The 18,108-nt window shown below is 35.5% G+C and overlaps 1 protein-coding gene across 4 annotated transcripts in view; it reads right to left on the bottom strand.

Moving 5' to 3' along the window:
• CSRNP3 (cysteine and serine rich nuclear protein 3) overlaps window positions 1-18,108 on the bottom strand; it is a 211,980-nt gene that overhangs the window by 70,210 nt on the left and 123,662 nt on the right. For all 4 annotated transcript variants that reach the window (XM_063694953.1, XM_055380248.2, XM_063694954.1 and 1 more), the window contains one exon: window positions 17,768-17,938. In XM_063694953.1, the coding sequence (XP_063551023.1) occupies window positions 17,768-17,915 (148 nt within the window). In that variant the 5' untranslated portion in view covers window positions 17,916-17,938. The remainder of the gene's footprint in view (window positions 1-17,767; window positions 17,939-18,108) is intronic.

Genomic DNA, 18,108 nt, shown 5'->3' with positions numbered 1-18,108 from the left:
TGCAAATATAACTACCACATGATCCAGTAATCCCACTAATGGATATTTATCCAAAAGAAAGGAAATCAGTATATTGAAGAGATACCAACTTTACTGCAGTGCTATTCACAATAGCCAGTATATAGAATCAACTTAATTGTCCATCAACAGATGAATGGATAAAGAAAATGTGGTATATATACACAATAGAATACTATTCACCCATGAAATAATAAAATCCTGTCATTCATGGCCACATGAATAAGCCTGGAGGACATTATGTTAAATAAAATAAGTCAGACACAGGAAGACAAATACCACTCATGTTCTCATTTATATGTGAGAGCTAAAAAAAATTTGGGCTAATAAAAGTAGAGAGTAGAACTGTGATTATTAGAGGCTGGGAATTGTAGGGGAAGGGGGAGGACAGGAAGACGTTGATGAATAGATAAAAAGTTATAGCTAGGTGGGAGAAATAAATTCTAGCGTTCTGTGGCCCCTGTAGGGTGAAAATGGCTAACAATAATTTAGTGTATATTTTCAGAAAGCTACAAGAGAGGATTTTGAATGTTCACAACACAAAGAAATGATCATTTCTAGTTCATTACTTAAGTATAGACACACTACTGATATTTGTATGTTGATTTAGGTGGTTATAACTGATACTTTTCCCCAAATGTTAGTAAAATTAATGCAGGTCATATAGTACTCTTTTGCACACTGCTTTACACATGCATAGTTTATTATTCAGAAATTATAAGGTAATCAATTTTGTTACTATAGACATAATACAATTTTGAAAATTAGAGAATTAATTGACTTCCAAGAATGCAACAAAAATAACGTTTCAAAGAACATCTTTGTATATAGCAAAAAGCATTTAGTACTTTTGCAAGCATCTTGTGGTTTTGTAAATATTACCTAGACAATGTAAAGGTAACTTTTATAGAAAAAAAGATAAAGGCAAGAGCAAATGTGTTAAATTATAAATGTTTTTACTTTTGGGGCACTATAAATAAAGCTATACGATAAAGACTTTAAGTAAATTACAAAGATTTTATTTTATACTTGGAAAATTAACTACACCCATGGAGAATTCCGCATATGTTAAAATCAAGTTAGATTAAGAATTATATATAATTAAGTAGAAACTTTGAAGCGTCTACAGACAGGCATTATATTAAGAGTTCAAACACTGAACTGAGACTGGTCTGGGTTTGAATCTGGCTTCACAACTTTACTAACAGTAAGATCCTTTGGAAAGTTATTGAACTTCTTGACATTCCAGTTTCATCATCTGTAAAATTAAGATTAAAAATAGAACCTATTTCACAGAATTGCAGTGAGAACTAAAATATGTTAATTTATGTAAAGTGTAAGAGTAAGCATCATTTTTAAAGCTCACATTTTTTTTTACCACTGGAAAGGAAACCCACCCTTATCATGAGGTTGAAATGAAAAGTAACTAGAAACTAAGAGGTGATATCTGGTACAGTAGAAATTGGTTTTATAATTTTTATTCTTTTATTTTTTTAATTTGACAGACAACATTGTGTGTATTTATCATGTACAACATAATGCTTCAAAGTATATACATATATATGTATATGTATGTATATATATATATACACACACACACATATCGTGAAATGGTTAAATCTAGCTAATTAACAATTGTGTTGCCTCACATAGTTATCATCTTCAGTGTTCTCATTTATCCCTCACTTGCTTGCTGTCTACATGCCTCAGCCAAGCACAAATCTCCATTCTGCAATACTTCCCCTTGCTTACTATACTTTTTCTTTTCCTAATCCCATATTCTGAGCATGTAAATATACATTTTCAATCTAGTCAAATGCATTATCTCTTCCTTCCCTCCTCCCTCCCTCCCTCCCTCTTCAACTTTTAAGCATCAGGTTACTATCCATTTCTTCTAGCAAATTGTCCTTGATAAATGTTCCAGAAAAATTTCCAGAAATACTAACGCCAATACTTATTTATCTGCCTTGGTCTTTACTCAAAATTCACGCTTTATTGATGTTCTGATAGTGCCTAGAGTTCAGAGGAAAGACTCCAACAGACTTCAAGCAAACACTTGTTGCGACTATTTCCCATAAATCATATCTTGGAGTGCACTCATAAAAGCTCTCACATGTTTCCATTAAGATAGTCTTCAAGAGAGTTCTGCAAAGGGTTGATGCTAATGAATCCATTGATATTTTTAAAGCCTGATGCGGTCAATCAAGGGGGAGGCAGCTGCTAAATCACTCCCATCTCCGCAGCTCTGAAGCACTTCCTGTAAGGAAGCAGCCCTGGCTGAGAGGTGCCACAATGCCCATTCTTACCCCTTCAGTCATGACAGTGTCAGCAACTCTTCTTCCTTTCTCATTTTACTCAAAGGAAATGAAAATACCACTCAAATAAATAAATACAAATGAAGACTGAGGTGGTTCAGTTTCAGAAAAAACCAAGAGGCCAAAGTTCTGACTATTAGCCATGGCATCAGAAGAGAAAGATGCATGATGCCAGTACAAAAAGTTTTACGCATAAAAGAATTAGTAAGCAAATACAGGGTGTTTGAACCCAGACTGTCTAATATTTGTAGAGCTTATCTAATTTAAAATGGAGTCTATGTGCTGTTTTATTAATTAGCAGTACACCTTACTATATTTTCTGAGTTGGATGCAAAATGTTATGTTTGCAGAAATTTGGAAAAGATGCTAGATTAAGAAAGATTGATTATGCTGTTTTCAACACTCATTGTGGGAAACAATACAATATAATGATATTAAAGCACAAGACCCCACAGTCAGACTAACGTAGAATCAAATGCTCGCCTGACTGCTTACTGGCTGCATAAAAAGGCAGCTACTTAAAATCTTTCCAAGCTTCAGATGCCTCATAGATGGCGCTAAGTAAGTAAGATAATGCATATAAAATGTCAGTGCAGTCCCTCCCATTGAATGTTTAATGAAAGTTCGATAAATGCCAATTATTACTGCTGTGATTATTATTCTCGACTCATGATATTTTAGGACTAATGCCAGCAAGAATAGGAAGAATAAATACTGGGAACTCTTACTTCCATAGCGGCTGTGATTCATCCCTCTTGTCATACACCTGGCTGCTTCTCATAGTTACATGATCTGCCTGCATCTAAAGATATTAATATTTGCATCTTTCATCTCGATCTTTTCCAGGCTTCTCTCCCACTCTTCCAAAAGCATAACTGTCACATGTCTCTTTTGTCTGGAGACCTACTCCCTGTTTAGTTAGAATTTCTGAATAACTATTAATAAAATGTATGATGTCCCTCCTTGAAAATATCAATATCATCATCATCATAATTGTCATCATAGTTAACATTTTCTGGGTGCTTAGTAAATGTAAAGTAAAATGTAAAGCATTTTGCCTGTATTCACTCATTTTAGCTTATAAGGCAGACAGTGTACTTTTTTTTTTTTATCAGTATTTATAGATAAGAAAACCAAAGGTGGGGGATATTACATTACTTGCCTTTTTTTTTTTTTTTTTTTCTTTTTTTAGACGGAGTCTCACTCTGTCGCCCAGGCTGGAGTGCAGTGGCGCCCTCTCGGCCCATTGCCAGCTCCACCTCCCGAGTTCACGCCATTCTCCTGCCTCAGCCTCCCGAGTAGCTGGGACTACAGGCGCCCGCCACCGTGCCCAGCTAATTTTTTGTATTTTTTTAGTAGAGACGGGGTTTCACCATGTTAGCCAGGATGGTCTCGATCTCCTGACCTCGTGATCCTCCTGCCTCGGCCTCCCAAAGTGCTGAGATTACAGGCGTGAGCCACTGCGCCTGGCCTCTAAGTAGAACATCTTTTATGAGAATTTAGGTAATCTGACTCCAGACACTACTTTTTTTTTGTTTCTTGAGACGGAGTCTTGCTCTGTCGCCCAGGCTGGAGTGCAGTGGCGCCATCTCAGCTCGCTGCAAGCTCCGCCTCCCAGGTTCACGCCATTCTCCTGCCTCAGCCTCCTAAGTAGCTGGGACTACAGGCGCCTGCCACCACGCCCAGCTAATTTTTTTTTTTTTTGTATTTTTAGTAGCGACGGGGTTTCACTGTGTTAGCCAGGATGGTCTGGATCTCCTGACCTCGTGATCTGCCCTCCTCGGCCTCCCAAAGTGCTGGGATTACAGGCGTGAGCCACCGCACCTGGCCAGGCACTTTTTTTTTTAAATTTTTTTTACATTTTTAACTACCAGACTGCTATCTATATGGGGATTTTAATAGTCATCACAAAGGAACCATCCCAAAGGGATCACATTAATGGTGGGAATTTCAGTCATATGGTAGAAGATATTTTAAGACAGGTAAAGCCTTTTAAAATATACTGTCTATATGCCTGCATATTCTGTTAACAAGTAGGGTTAAGCTCACCACAATTAGCACATACATGAGACAAATGTAGATATTAAGGTTTATAAATAACATTTCGTGATATCAGATGACTATCTGTTTTTAAAAATGTTCCAGGTAAATCATTCCTTCCAGCTCTTAATTCTTTTGTTACTTTCTTTTAAAAATTCCAGTTAGAATATTCCTCTGTGTTCATGAACGGTTCCAAAGTTAACATTTACTTATGCCAGTGAAAGGCAGCTTTGAAGATAGTTGTTAAAAATCATTAAGTACACAAATTTTTTTCACTGTCAGTGAAACAACATACACATACAACTCCCTTTTCCAACCATCATTTCCTATTTTTACTAAGATCTAGTTTTTAAACTGTCTTTTCCACAGTTCTAATGTACGATACTTTGAGTGCATTATCTGTTTAATTAAGCCAGCCCCCAAACAAAATCCAATAAAATAATTCACGATTTTCATTTTTGTGGGATCTACAAGCCATAATAAAATATTCTATTAAACTTATGTGTATATATATAATATATATATACATGGGTAAATAATAGCACACAAGCATAAACTTTGAAAACACAAAGATGTCATCAAATATAACACTATAAATAACTCCAGCAAAAGGGACTATCGGTGGCATACTATATTTGGAGGGAAGAGGGATTACTAGAATCTGATGCAAATTATAATACTTTGAAGCCCAATCTATTCTCACATTTTGCGAAAGAAGAAACAGGTTAAATGATTTAACCAAAGTCAGAGTAAACTGTAACAGAACTAAACCTAGAGTGAGAATATTCTGGCTCCTTGGCTGTGGCTTTTTCAGTTACAACAAATGGAATGAGTTTGCAGTGAAGTCCATTCTCACAAGTTCAACTGATGCACTAGGGAAAGAAACATCAGAGCAAACCTACATATTTTTCTTTCACAATGGTTCCCAAACACAAGACAACTACTTTACTGATGATCAACTAAAGAAATAATATTCTGTTTTAATACCTCAGGAGAAGAATGTTATGTGGAACATATAACTGTATATACAGTGTGACAGTGATAGTGTATTTATAGCACAGAAGCAATTTCCATGGGTGATTTTTCTAAATGTCACTGTGGGGACTGGAGCTGAACACCTGGGGAAGATATGGGTCCCTACTTTTAAGACTTGGTAATAAATATGTATGAAAGGATCTCAAGAAAATATGTGACAGTGTCACTTGGTTATCACTGTGAACACCATGAATGCTCTGAATGGATTTGCTAAAATTTAGTTCTAATTGATGGCCAAGTTTGGCCTGGAAGTTTCTAATATGGTGCTACAAGGTTCTTCTGCCCTTTCCTAATAGGAATACAAAATAAGACAGATATACAAAAGAAAACCAGTATACTATAAAATAGTTGCAAATTGTGATATGTCCTATGAAGGAAAAAAAGGGGGGAGTTACTGAAAGATAAAACAATGGCGCGAAGGGGTGGTAAGGTAATCTACGGACTTTCATCCCAATTGAAAGGTGTATATATATAAGACATATTTAAAAACTATAAACTATTTCAAGCTTCTAGAAAATAACACGTGCTTAATACTCATATTTATGGACGCTAATATTTTGCTATATTTATTTCAGATTGGTTTTCTTAATATATAAAAAAAAGTTAAGAGAGTGTAGCTAAGGCACTCCCATCCATTCTACTCTTCATCCCTACAGGTTCTAAGCCTCACATTTTTGTGTATTATCCCTTCGTATGTTATATTTTTACTTCCATAAAAAATGGTGCCACTCTCTGTGTGTGTGTGTGTGTGTTTTAATTACGTAAATACTATCATACTGTAGAGTTTTAAAACTTGTATATTTCACTTAACTGCATATACATGTACATCTGGCTATTCAATTCAACTTATTTTCCAATTTATCATAATATGAACCAACTGCACCTTATGCAATCCTATTCAAATGGACAATTATTCCATGTTTTCACTTTTCACTACTGGGTTTCCTTAGTAATGCAATCACCTGACACTCATGCCAGTGTTAGGAGAGTTCCTCCTTCAGCACATGCTTGTCAATACATGGTATTTTCAAACCCTTAAAATTTTGCTAATCTGATGATATGACATACGTGAAATGATGTCTTCTTTCAATTTTAATTTCCCTGGTTCCTAATAGAGTTACACAGCTGTTCATAATTGTGTTAGCCTTTTTTCTGTGTATTATCTGCTCAGGTTCTATGTCTATTTTTTTTTTTTTTTTTTTTTTTTTGCTGCATTAGCTCTTCCTTATTTTTGCAGTTCTTTTATATTCAAATACTAATTCCTCGTCAGTTAATGATTTACAAATATCTCCTTTTAGTCTGTAGCTTGTCTTTTCACTTTCTTGGTGGGGTATTTGGTTATATATTCAGTTTTATTTTAATGTACCCAAATATATAATAATTTTCACAGTTCATGCTACAGTTGTTATTCTGACATACATATATTTTCCTATATTTTTTCTGTATATTTTATAATTTAAAAAAATATTTAGATTTTTAGTTCATTGGGAATTTATTTTCATATGTGGCATGAGGTAGGGATCTAATTTTATCTTTTTTGTTAAAAAGCCATTTACTGGAACAGACTCTTACTTCTCAACTCATTTGCAATGTCTCCTCTGTCACATACCATGTTGCCATTTAAATGTGGTTCTGATTCTATGCTCCCTATTTGTTCCATGCGCAGACTCTTGAGCTAATTCCATGGGTTTTAAACTATTTCAGCTTTTCAAGTATTGAGATCTGTTAGGCTAAGCATACTCCTCACCTCTTCCTTATTCTTTTTCAGAAGAATAATTTTGAATGTACTTGGCCATACAATATATACTATAATATACTTGGCCATATTCTCTGGCTCTTTCAGAAAATTTTAGGATAAGTTGGACCTATAAATTTTTTTAATTTTTATGTATTTAGAGACATATTCTCATTGTCATCCAGGCTGTAGCACAATGGCAATCATATGCATCTATATTTTTAAAATGTATTGTGGAAAACTTTAATTATATATGAATGTAAACAGTAGAATAGTAAGCCCCAAGCTTCAATATTTTTTCAGTCTCATTTCATCTATCACTCTATTTTTCTGGGTTATTTGAAAGCAGCTTCAATATATCTATCTTTTTTTTTCTGTCAAAACTTTCATGTATTTCTCTAAGAGATGAGGACTCTGGGCCTACATACTTTAGATGGAGGTGACCAGGGATGGCTATACTAAAGAAATGGTATTTAAGCTGAAACCTGAAATATGAGGAGTCAGTCATGGGAACATTGTTCCAAGCAGAATTTTAGGGTAAGGAAATTTGTCATGTTCAAAGAACTGAGTAAAGATCAATGTGGCTGGAGTTTGGAGATGGAGAGAAGGCAGGAGAGTGAAGGCTCAAGCATAGGAAGGGAGTACAGGATTCTGGAAGCCACAGTAATGAGTTCAATTGAAAGTGATTGATGAATTGAAAATGATTGAAAGATGCCAGCATAGAGAAGAGGCTGAGGCTTGAACAAGAGAGGAAGCAGAGAGGGCGTCTGGAAGGCCCTTTCTTGCAGCAGTCCAGGAGAAAGAGGATGGTGATATGGTACAAAACAAATGGGGATAAGTAGACAGATTTCAGATACATTTATATAAGACGTGACTGTGGGAGAAAAAGCAAATATATAAGAAGACAGAAATAATTTTTAAAAATCTCAGTAGGCTGAAATAAAGAGCTAAATCAAATGTTACTATTTTTAAGGCTAAATGTGAGGTCCTGATCCTGAATTTAAAACAAATCAAACAAGAACTAAATGAACTGTATTTATATGATGTTAGTGACCTGACTTAGTAATGCCCTTTTTTCCTAGCCAATTCAAAGGATGGTGAAGGTGAAAACAACTCAGACTCCCTCAAGTGTGTTATACAGCTCCTGCATAAATAGCTGCACAGCATCCAATTAAACAGTGATGTTTCTGCCTGGTAAAGCTATATATAAGCAAATGAAACCAGAAAGGTACATGTTAAGAATGCATAATTATAGTGAGACACTATTTAAAGCACAGTTCATCATTACATGTATTCAGATATGATAAGTAATAAATCAGGATCCTGATATATCACAATGACACTCATCAAAATTATAAATTACAGTTAGCTTGTAAATTGGTATTTATTTCCACTAATGTTTGTGCCATTGTGAAGTCTTCTAATAAATGCATCCTTTTTTTTTTCACTTTATAAGGCTTAGTTGTACTAAAGAAGACAAGCCTTTACAAAGCTAAATGTTATTAAGCATTTAACAGTAATTGAACCAGCACCAGGTAGCAAGAAGTATACACAGTTAAGTTCTATAAATCCCAAGAAAAGATAAGATGTGTGCATAAATAATTCCAATGTAAAATAGAATACAGTGTTAGAGAAATGCTAAAATACTGTTAGATTGTGAGTTTCTGCAGAAACTGGATCATGTCTCGTTTACTTTTATATTTCCACCTCCTAATACTAGTGCAGTGAATGGTAAATTTCAAATACCTAATAAATGTCCATTCATTCATTCGTTGATATAAATACTTATCATGTACTGATCAGATGATAAGCATACATTCCTGCTTTTAATAAGCTTACATTAATTCCTTCAAAACTCATTTTGAGAGCCCTGCCTATTAGGGTAAAGACATGTGGGTAATAACAAATATGAATGAAGGGTGCAAGACGATGAGAAAGCAAGCTCTGCTGTACATGAAATAGGAGGTGAGGGAAAAGTGATTGGAGGAGACATGAACATTGTGTGCTTTGAGATGGCCAGAAAATCTACCTGGTGGGATGCTTGTGTGGCATTAACGAGTAGCTGAGTTTGAAAACACAGTTTTGTCATTTTCTCCAAAACTTTTTAAAAAGTTTTCAAGTGTTTTGAATAAAAAATGGATATAGAGTGAAGAACATGGCAGGAAAGTGGTGAAGAGTCCTGACCTTTAAATAAAATAAAATACTGAAATAATGGAGCAATTGGTGTGGCATGGAAACTTATATAAAGACAAGCGGTGAGTGCTACACTGGGGAAAACAAGAGATGAGGTTAAAAAAAAAGGTGGATGAGGAGAGGAAGAAAGTGGAAGGAAAAGAGGTTATGATCTGAATTTGTAATACTGGAATTGAGTATTTCAGAAGGAGAATTGGTCTGGTTTGCAAACGTCTTGTGGGTGAGGTTGCAGACATTAGGTGCTAAATGGAGTGGTGGTAAAAGACATGAATGGAATTGAAGTAAGGAATCCAGGTCAGAGTGCTCAAGGAAACACAAAGCTGATCAGTTCTATGAGCCATCACACAGTTACTGACATCACTCAGTTTGATGGAAAATACTAGGATGGAAAGAAGAAGGAAAACCATGGCCAAAGTTTGTGAATGTGAAACATCAGGAGATTCAGGCCGGGCGCGGTGGCTCACGCCTGTAATCCCAGCACTTTGGGAGGCCGAGGCGGGCGGATCATGAGGTCAGGAGATCAAGACCATCCCGGCTAACACGGTGAAGCCCCGTCTGTACCAAAAATACAAAAAATTAGCCGGGCACGGTGGCAGGCGCCTGTAGTCCCAGCTACTTGGGAGGCTGAGGCAGGAGAATGGCGTGAACCCCGTGGGGCAGAGCCTGCAGTGAGCCGAGATCGCGCCACTGCACTCCAGCCTGGGCGACAGCGAGACTCTGTCTCAAAAAAAATTAAAAAAAATAAAAAACTAAAGAAACATCAGGAGATTCTGAGGAGACGGCGAAGAGGATATGTCAAATGAGAGACTTGGTGAAGTTTTCACGGAGAAAGAAATATTTGATATGAACCTTGTAGCAGGTATAGAACTTAGTCAGAAATTGGGAGAAAAAAAGATATTTCTGTTTGAAGGATGGTCTCAGTAAGACCAGAAGAAGTAGCAGTGGTTAACTATTTCTGATTTATAATTACTGGAGTCCACAATTTTGCAGACAGATGATCTGATAACAATTCTATTGTATCAGACAACAGGCCTTATTGCATATCCAAGTGACTATTTTCCAGAGGACTACTAGCTCATAAATATCTTCCTCCACTCATAATTTAGTTAACTCCTTTATCTCCAACAATAAACACCTAATGATTCAACTGGTCCATGTCTGAACATGACCTATTTATGATCTGCATGTTTCTACATATGATCTGCAGCTGGTCCCAGATTGTGTCCCCCAAGCCAAAGCTAATTGGTTGTTTTCCAGGCATAAGTGGGTGTGAAGAGTCTGGGAACCTCTTAATTTAATAGTAGATTTTCAGAGGCACCTTTATCTATGCTGCTTCCTTTCCTGCTTGGCCTTGACTCTAACTTATGATGCCTATTTTGGATCCTGTTTCTTATAAGCATATTATTACAGGCTAGAAAGGATCTTTTGAGCGTCATGATGTCCTACCTCCTGCTTAAGCAAAGACTTCTTCTAAAACTCTTGTGTTCAGCTTGGCCTGAACACTCCTCCATTGTTTACAAAAGCATTGAGTCGGGGTAGATTGCGACATATGTCTTTGCTAAAGTTAGTTCTCAAACTAATACTGCAATGCTGGGTAGACATAATATATCACTGTATCGCCAAGTTGTATTTACTGTTTGGAATATATCACTTCGACAGGTTTGAAAGATCCTAGCTCAGAGCCTGTAACATAAGATACCATGTTTGTTGAAATTAAATCTAAATCTTCAATGCATTTTAACTGCTTAGTAAAGAGAACAGGCATGTTCCAGTCATACTTCTAATAAAGTTTAATGTCAAATCTGTTTTCTATTGATTCTTTATGTCTAATCCCATTATGAAATGTGGAGCCAGTAGTAGGGAAATCACACTGGGGAAAGACTGACTTTGGGTGCACATGATGGCATATTTATGCCTTGTGTATTTAGAGAGAAAAGGGAGGGAGGGAAGGAGAGAGGGAGGGAGGGAGACAAGGAAGGAAGGAAGGAAGGAAGGAAGCAAACAGATTGTATCTTAGCTCTTGGGTAAAGTATAAGTACATTTATGAATGTTAATTTCTACTTTTATAAAAGGGCATGATAATTGGCTCCTAATCACACAACACTTTTTGGCTATTAAATGAACTCAAGAATGTTGAAAGTGTTTCATAAATTAAAAAAATCTTAATTCTATTGTAGGACATCCACTGCTTGCATTCATGTGCAATTTAGAATGTGTATCCTTTTACTTCCTGATATTTTCACTTCTTAAATACTATACATTTATTTGTAGAAACACTCTGTTTCAAGAGACATAATGTGTTCCTTTTGGGACTATGGCTCAGCACATAGCTTCTCATTACTTATGTGAAGTGCCAGGAACCTTGAGAGGGCAGAAAAAAAATCATTCCTCTCTAGTTTCTCTGTAGCTCTCCTCTTGACAGTGCTCAAGTGCAGGCTGATTGGCTATAGAGCCATAGGGATTTGATGAAACAAAGCGTTTCACAGCAATACAGACTCTGCTGTTTCTATCTCAAGGGAAGTACAAGATATGACCTTGGTTGATGACTGGTAAGTATGCTTGTTGCCTAGCAAAATTCAGAAGTCCAAGGAAAAAGCCATAATGACCTTATTGATTTATATTTTGAAGCTTTTATTACCATAAAGTGGTGTGCTACAAATTGGATATTTTAACAGAAAGCTTACAATAGCATGGAATTTTCTACTACCATAGCTGTTGACACATACCAAACAATCTTATCAATTTCTGTATTTGTAATGACAACAAAATGTTATGTTACACAATATGTTAGTGCTTATAAAACACTGGGTACATGAGATATTTTAAATTTGAAAGATTAGCCCATGATGAGTGAGATTTAAATAAGGGCAACCACACTGAAGGACATGAACAGACACTTCTCAAAAGAAGACATTTATGCAGCCAAAAAACACATGAAAAAATGCTCACCATCACTGGCCATCAGAGAAATGCAAATCAAAATCACAATGAGATACCATCTCACACCAGTTAGAATGGCAATCATTAAAAAGTCAGGAAACAACAGGTGTTGGAGAAGATGTGGAGAAATAGGAACACTTTTACACTGTTGGTGGGACTGTAAACTAGTTCAACCATTGTGGAGGTCAGTGTGGCAATTCCTCAGGGATCTAGAACTAGAAATACCATTTGACCCAGCCATCTCATTACTGGGTATGTACCCAAAGGACTATAAATCATGCTGCTATAAAGACACATGCACACGTACGTTTATTGCGGCACTATTCACAATAGCAAAGACTTGGAACCAACCCAAATGTCCAACAATGATAGACTGGATTAAGAAAATGTGGCACATATACACCATGGAATACTATGCAGCCATAAAAAATGATGAGTTAATGTCCTTTGTAGGGACATGGATGAAATTAGAAATCATCATTCTCAGTAAACTATCGCAAGAACAAAAAACCAAACACTGCATATTCTCACTCATAGGTGGGAACTGAACAATGAGAACACGTGGACACAGGAAGAGGAACATCACACTCTGGGGACTGTTGTGGGGTGGGGGGAGGGGGGAGGGATAGCTTTAGGAGATATACCTAATGCTAAATGACGAGTTAATGGGTGCAGCACACCAGCATGGCACATGTATACATATGTAACTAACCTGCACATTGTGCACATGTACCCCAAAACTTAAAGTATAATAAAAAAAAGAATCCCAATGTGAAATTAAATTGTTTGTTAATGCTACACAAATTTGATAGTCTTCAAAAATCCTTCTTTACTATAAGACAAGTAATCATTTTAAGTAAAAAAAAATTAAAGAAATAGGATTTATCAATAATAATATTTCTGAAAGTTTATGACCATTGATTCACATCCAACAAAACCATTGCAGAGAAGCCCATACCTTAATCTAGACAGCATAATAAATAATAAATGTCCTAAAAATTTGTATATCAATTTTTGGACTAGCAAATAATCTGAAATACATTTCTAGAAACAAGAAACTCTTTTAGCTACTCCTCTCACACTGGCTAAAATGCTTAGATCACAGGATGGGCACGGTGGCTCTTGCCTGTAATCCTGACACTTTGGGAGGCAGAGGCAGGGGCATTGTCAGAGCCCAGTAGTTTGAGACCAGTCTGGGCTACATGATGAAACCCCATCTCTACAAAAAAATACAAGAATTGGCCTGGTGCAGTGGTGTGCACCTGTGGTCCCAGCTACCTGGGTGACAGTGAGACACTGTCTCAAAACAAACAAACAAACAAACAAACAAACAAACAAACCTCAGATCTTTAATTTCTTTCGTCTTTCTTTTTTCTTTTCTTTTCTTTTCTTTCTTTCTTTCTTTCTTTCTCTCTCTCTCTCTCTCTCTCTTTCTTTCTTTCTTTCTTTTTGTTTTTTATTTTTGTTTTGCTTTGAGACAGGGTCTTGCTCTGTCACCCAGGCTTGAGTGCAGTGGTGCAATCATGGCTCACTGCAGCCTCAACCTCCTGGGCTCAAGTGATTCTCCCAAGTAGCTAGGACCACAGGCATGCACCACCATACTTGGCTATTTTTCTTTCTAATTTTTTTAGAGATGGGGATTTGAGACCCATGGTGGTCTCAAATGCCTGGGCTCAAGCAATCCTCCTGCCTCACCCTCCCAAAGTGCTGGGATTATAGTCATGAGCCACTGTGCCCAACCTCTCAGACCTTTTCTACAACAAATATTCCAGGCAGAAATTTTGTCTTTTGAGTCTTTACTATTTTTTCCCACTTTATGTCTCTCTTCATAATGTGAATATAGTGAAAAAAGCACTATTAAATTAAAAGGGCACTTTTTATTAAATCATTTCTTTAATTATTTTTAAAAAGCAAGAAAAACCTCTGCCAGATTATATTTAATACAAAGCTAAAACAGCATGTTAGTAAACTAACCATTGCCACTACCACTGATATTAAATGATGTGCTGAAACACTTCAATGACTTCTTAGACATCGTAAAATAAGTCTACTTTCTTCAATGAAACAAATAATCTTGGCTGAACATAACTTATAACAAAGTCTATATTTGCTGACTAATATATACCTTAGCTCACCAGGCCATTTCAATCTGCTGTTTTGCAAACATAAACACAAGATAAACTACAGTTATAATTTTTAGCAGTTTAAGTTGGACACCTTGTTGTGAGAATACATATAAAATTAACAGAAATAAAAATTAATAAATATAAAAATTCATCCATAATTTTAATTCCTCAACAAATCAAATTGTTTCCAATTTTTAGGACAACTTACCATTCTTTACCTTTGTGCATGTACAGACTTAGACTTTGCCTGACAGTATAGATAAAATATTGTCTTCTGCTTTTCTTACTTATCATTATTTCACAAACATTGTACATATTGCCAAAAGGTCTTCATAACTATCATGAAAATAAATTAATTGAATGAGTTACCGTAACTTAATGGATCATTTCCTCACTCTTAGGTTACCTTTCTCTCTCTCCTCCCCAACCCCTCTTTTTTGGGACTACTATCAACCACAAATATTTTCATTTATATAGTTTTCACCTTGTTTTTAATGTTTCTCTCTTCAGATAAATTCTCTGAAGTAGAGACTTATGAATGCTTTTATGGCTCTTGTATTTCCGAAGTGCTTTCTAAATATCACTGCCATTAATAGCAATGTGTGTGCCTACAATTTGTACTGCAACCTTCACCAGCACTTAGGTATTAGTATTTTTTATTGGAGAAATGAGTACCGATTTCAAGGGATGAAATCTCTGTGATTTCATACTAATGAAATCTCATTAGCATTTTTTAATCTGCCTCTTTGTTACTATTGTTGTTAAATGCTTTAAAACATTTGTTAATTATATTTCCTACTATGTGGATTTTCTTTGGAGATGCGTGTCTTCGTGTTTATCTCAAGAAATTACATGTACTTTTGCTATACTCTATCCAGAAAATAATGTAAATATTTTTTCCAATATAAACTGTTTTACTTTGGGCTTTTTTTAAATAGCAAATAAGTTTAATACTTTTACATCATTAAATATATTAAGTATTTTTCAATGTGATTATTTCTTCTTCTCATATCAAAGTTCATATAGTGATTCTACTAAACGTCTGGCAAAATGTAACTTTCCTCATTATTAAAAAAAATTATCCATGTAATCTATCTGGTATTTTGGCATATGTTGTGAGACATGAGTCTAAATCACTTCTTTTTCAAATTTCCTAAGACCATAACCATTTCTTAAATAGTCTTTCCCTTTCTCATTATCTTATAATGTTTTCTTCTTATATATAAAATTTTCATATATAACATGTTGGGATTTTCTATGCATTCCTAGATAGGGCACATTAGAAATGCCTGGGCACCCTAGAAATGCCAGTTGAAGATTTTGTTTTGGTTTTACTCTTATATTTAGAAATTAATGTTGAAACCATTAATATCCAGACCTTTATATCCAGAAACATAATCTGCCTCTTCACTAATTAAGTCTTCCTTTATAACTCACGAGAAATAACATTTTAAAGATATGTCCAATGTTATATAATTAAGGGGCAGAATAAGACCATGCAAAAGGTAGAGGCTATGTGGTAGGACATGTATATATATCTAGGCTCAACTCCTGTGTGATCTTTTGCCAGATGCTTAGCCTCTCTGAGCCTCAGTTGTTTCCTTTGTAAATTGGAGGTAGTACTACTTACTTTCAGAATTGCTGTAAGGAGTATGGATAATGTCTATAAAGCTATTGGAGCATAGTCTGTATCCAATAAATGTAAGCTATGATCATAATTTTTAATTTAACACGTGCCTAGTACTTGACATTTTACAACGTTTTCTCATGTGTATTAACTCACTTGCTCTGTTTGATCTTTGCAATACCCTGTGAGATAATGATGTTATTATCACTACTAGTATTAAGACCCAAAACATAAATACATCTCTTCTTCTGAGTCAAAAGCACAAGCTCATTTCATACCATCATGATATGTGTAAATGTATTTGTAGACCACCTACATCACACAATAACTTTATCCCTGAATATTTTATAAATTTTTCTGCTATAATAATTATAATCATCTTTTCATCATATTGTCTAATTAGTTGTGCTTGCTTAATGGAATGCTATTGATTTTACTATATTTATTTCATGTTCAACAGCTATTGAGTTCCTTATTACCTCTTAAAAATATGTTGAAATCATTTAGTTGTTTGAGTTGCTACATTGCCAAAGTAAATTCTTTGTTATAGAATCATATATTAATAACATTAACTAATTGGAAAGTAAAAAACCAAGACCAGTTATCTGTTATGATGCTAAGACATATTAAAATCTTCTTGTTTAAGGAACATAAATTTTAAAAAGATTATTTAACTATTGCTAGTCAGTTTCCTTTAGACTATAGATTACATTACCTTAAGAATTTTTCTTATCAGTCCTTCAAACCTCCCTTTATCTTGTCTGACAGAAGGGCTGACATTACAATGTGGCAAAAAAAAAAAAAAAATCAAAAAGAAAGCATAGGCTGGATGCAGTGGCTCATGCCTGTAATCCCAGCACTTTGGGAGGCTGAAGTGGTGGATCACCTGAGGTCAGGACTTTGAGATCAGCCTGACCAATATGGTGAAACGCCATCTATACTAAAAATACAAAAAAATACAAAAAATAAAATAAAATAAAATAAAATAATTAGTTTGGTGTGGTGACATGCACCTGCAGTCCCAGCTACTCTGGAGGCTGAGACAGGAGAATCACTTGAACTTGGGAGGAGGGGGTTGCAGTGAGCCAAGTTCATGCCACTGCACTCCAGCCTGGGCGACAGAGCGAGACTCCATCTCAAAAAAAACCTTAAAAATACAATAAATAAAGCATTGATTTTTATTTTTCTTGTTGGGCTTTAAATACTGGAGAAGAGGGACCAGAGGAATTACTAGGAAAGAGCCATTAGACTGTACACACTTGCACATTTGGGAGAGACTTGCTGCCTTCACATTTCTTCTTAATCCCTGGCTGCCTAAACTCCTTCTCATCATAATCTAGACTCTCCATTCCTTAATAATGCCTTTTAAAATGTTTTCTCCCAGAACATCATTTCAATTATGAAAGGATACTTTTTTTTTGAAACTGGATTTATTCTTTGTATTCCCTCATCTATTCCCAGAGTACTAGGTGTTTACTTGGGAAAGTATTAATAATGTAATGTGATCTTTAAATTAAATTAGTTAATTAACACAATCAAATAATCCACTGCAAAAAAGTATTCTAAATAAAGGAATCTACTGAGTCACCTGAAAAATATTTCATTTTTGGGTAATGTTCTTTGTATTTGGTTGATGGGAAAATATATATAGCTAGCATGAAAGGTAAAAATAAAAATGACACAATTAGTTTTGCTGTAGAACCAGACAATTGACTTCGGTTCTGATTTCAGTACTCACGGGTAAAATGACTAGAAGTGGATGGATTGACACTGTCCCCACTGTCAGCACTTTCACTGCTGGAAACTTCATCATCTGATTCCCTCACAGAGGAGCAGGGTGAGGAGCCGTCAACTTCTTCAAACTTCCTCTTTAAAATTCCACTCATAGCTGCAGTGCTGTCACATGTACCTGTAACAGGAACGAGAGCAACAGAGCATTGAAATATTTGACCGCTGAACGTGTAGCCAAGGTCTCTAGAGTCATTTTTATGTGGCTTTTTATACATGAGCTGAGCTATAGCTTTCCCTTGAAACGATCTTTAGCAGATTTTTTTTTCTATTTTCAAATTAACAAAAATA

The sequence above is a fragment of the Gorilla gorilla genome, chromosome 11 (assembly GCF_029281585.2).
Source record: "Gorilla gorilla gorilla isolate KB3781 chromosome 11, NHGRI_mGorGor1-v2.1_pri, whole genome shotgun sequence".
In the NCBI taxonomy this organism is placed as follows: domain Eukaryota; kingdom Metazoa; phylum Chordata; class Mammalia; order Primates; family Hominidae; genus Gorilla; species Gorilla gorilla.
This window is presented reverse-complemented; position numbering and strand designations above follow the sequence as displayed.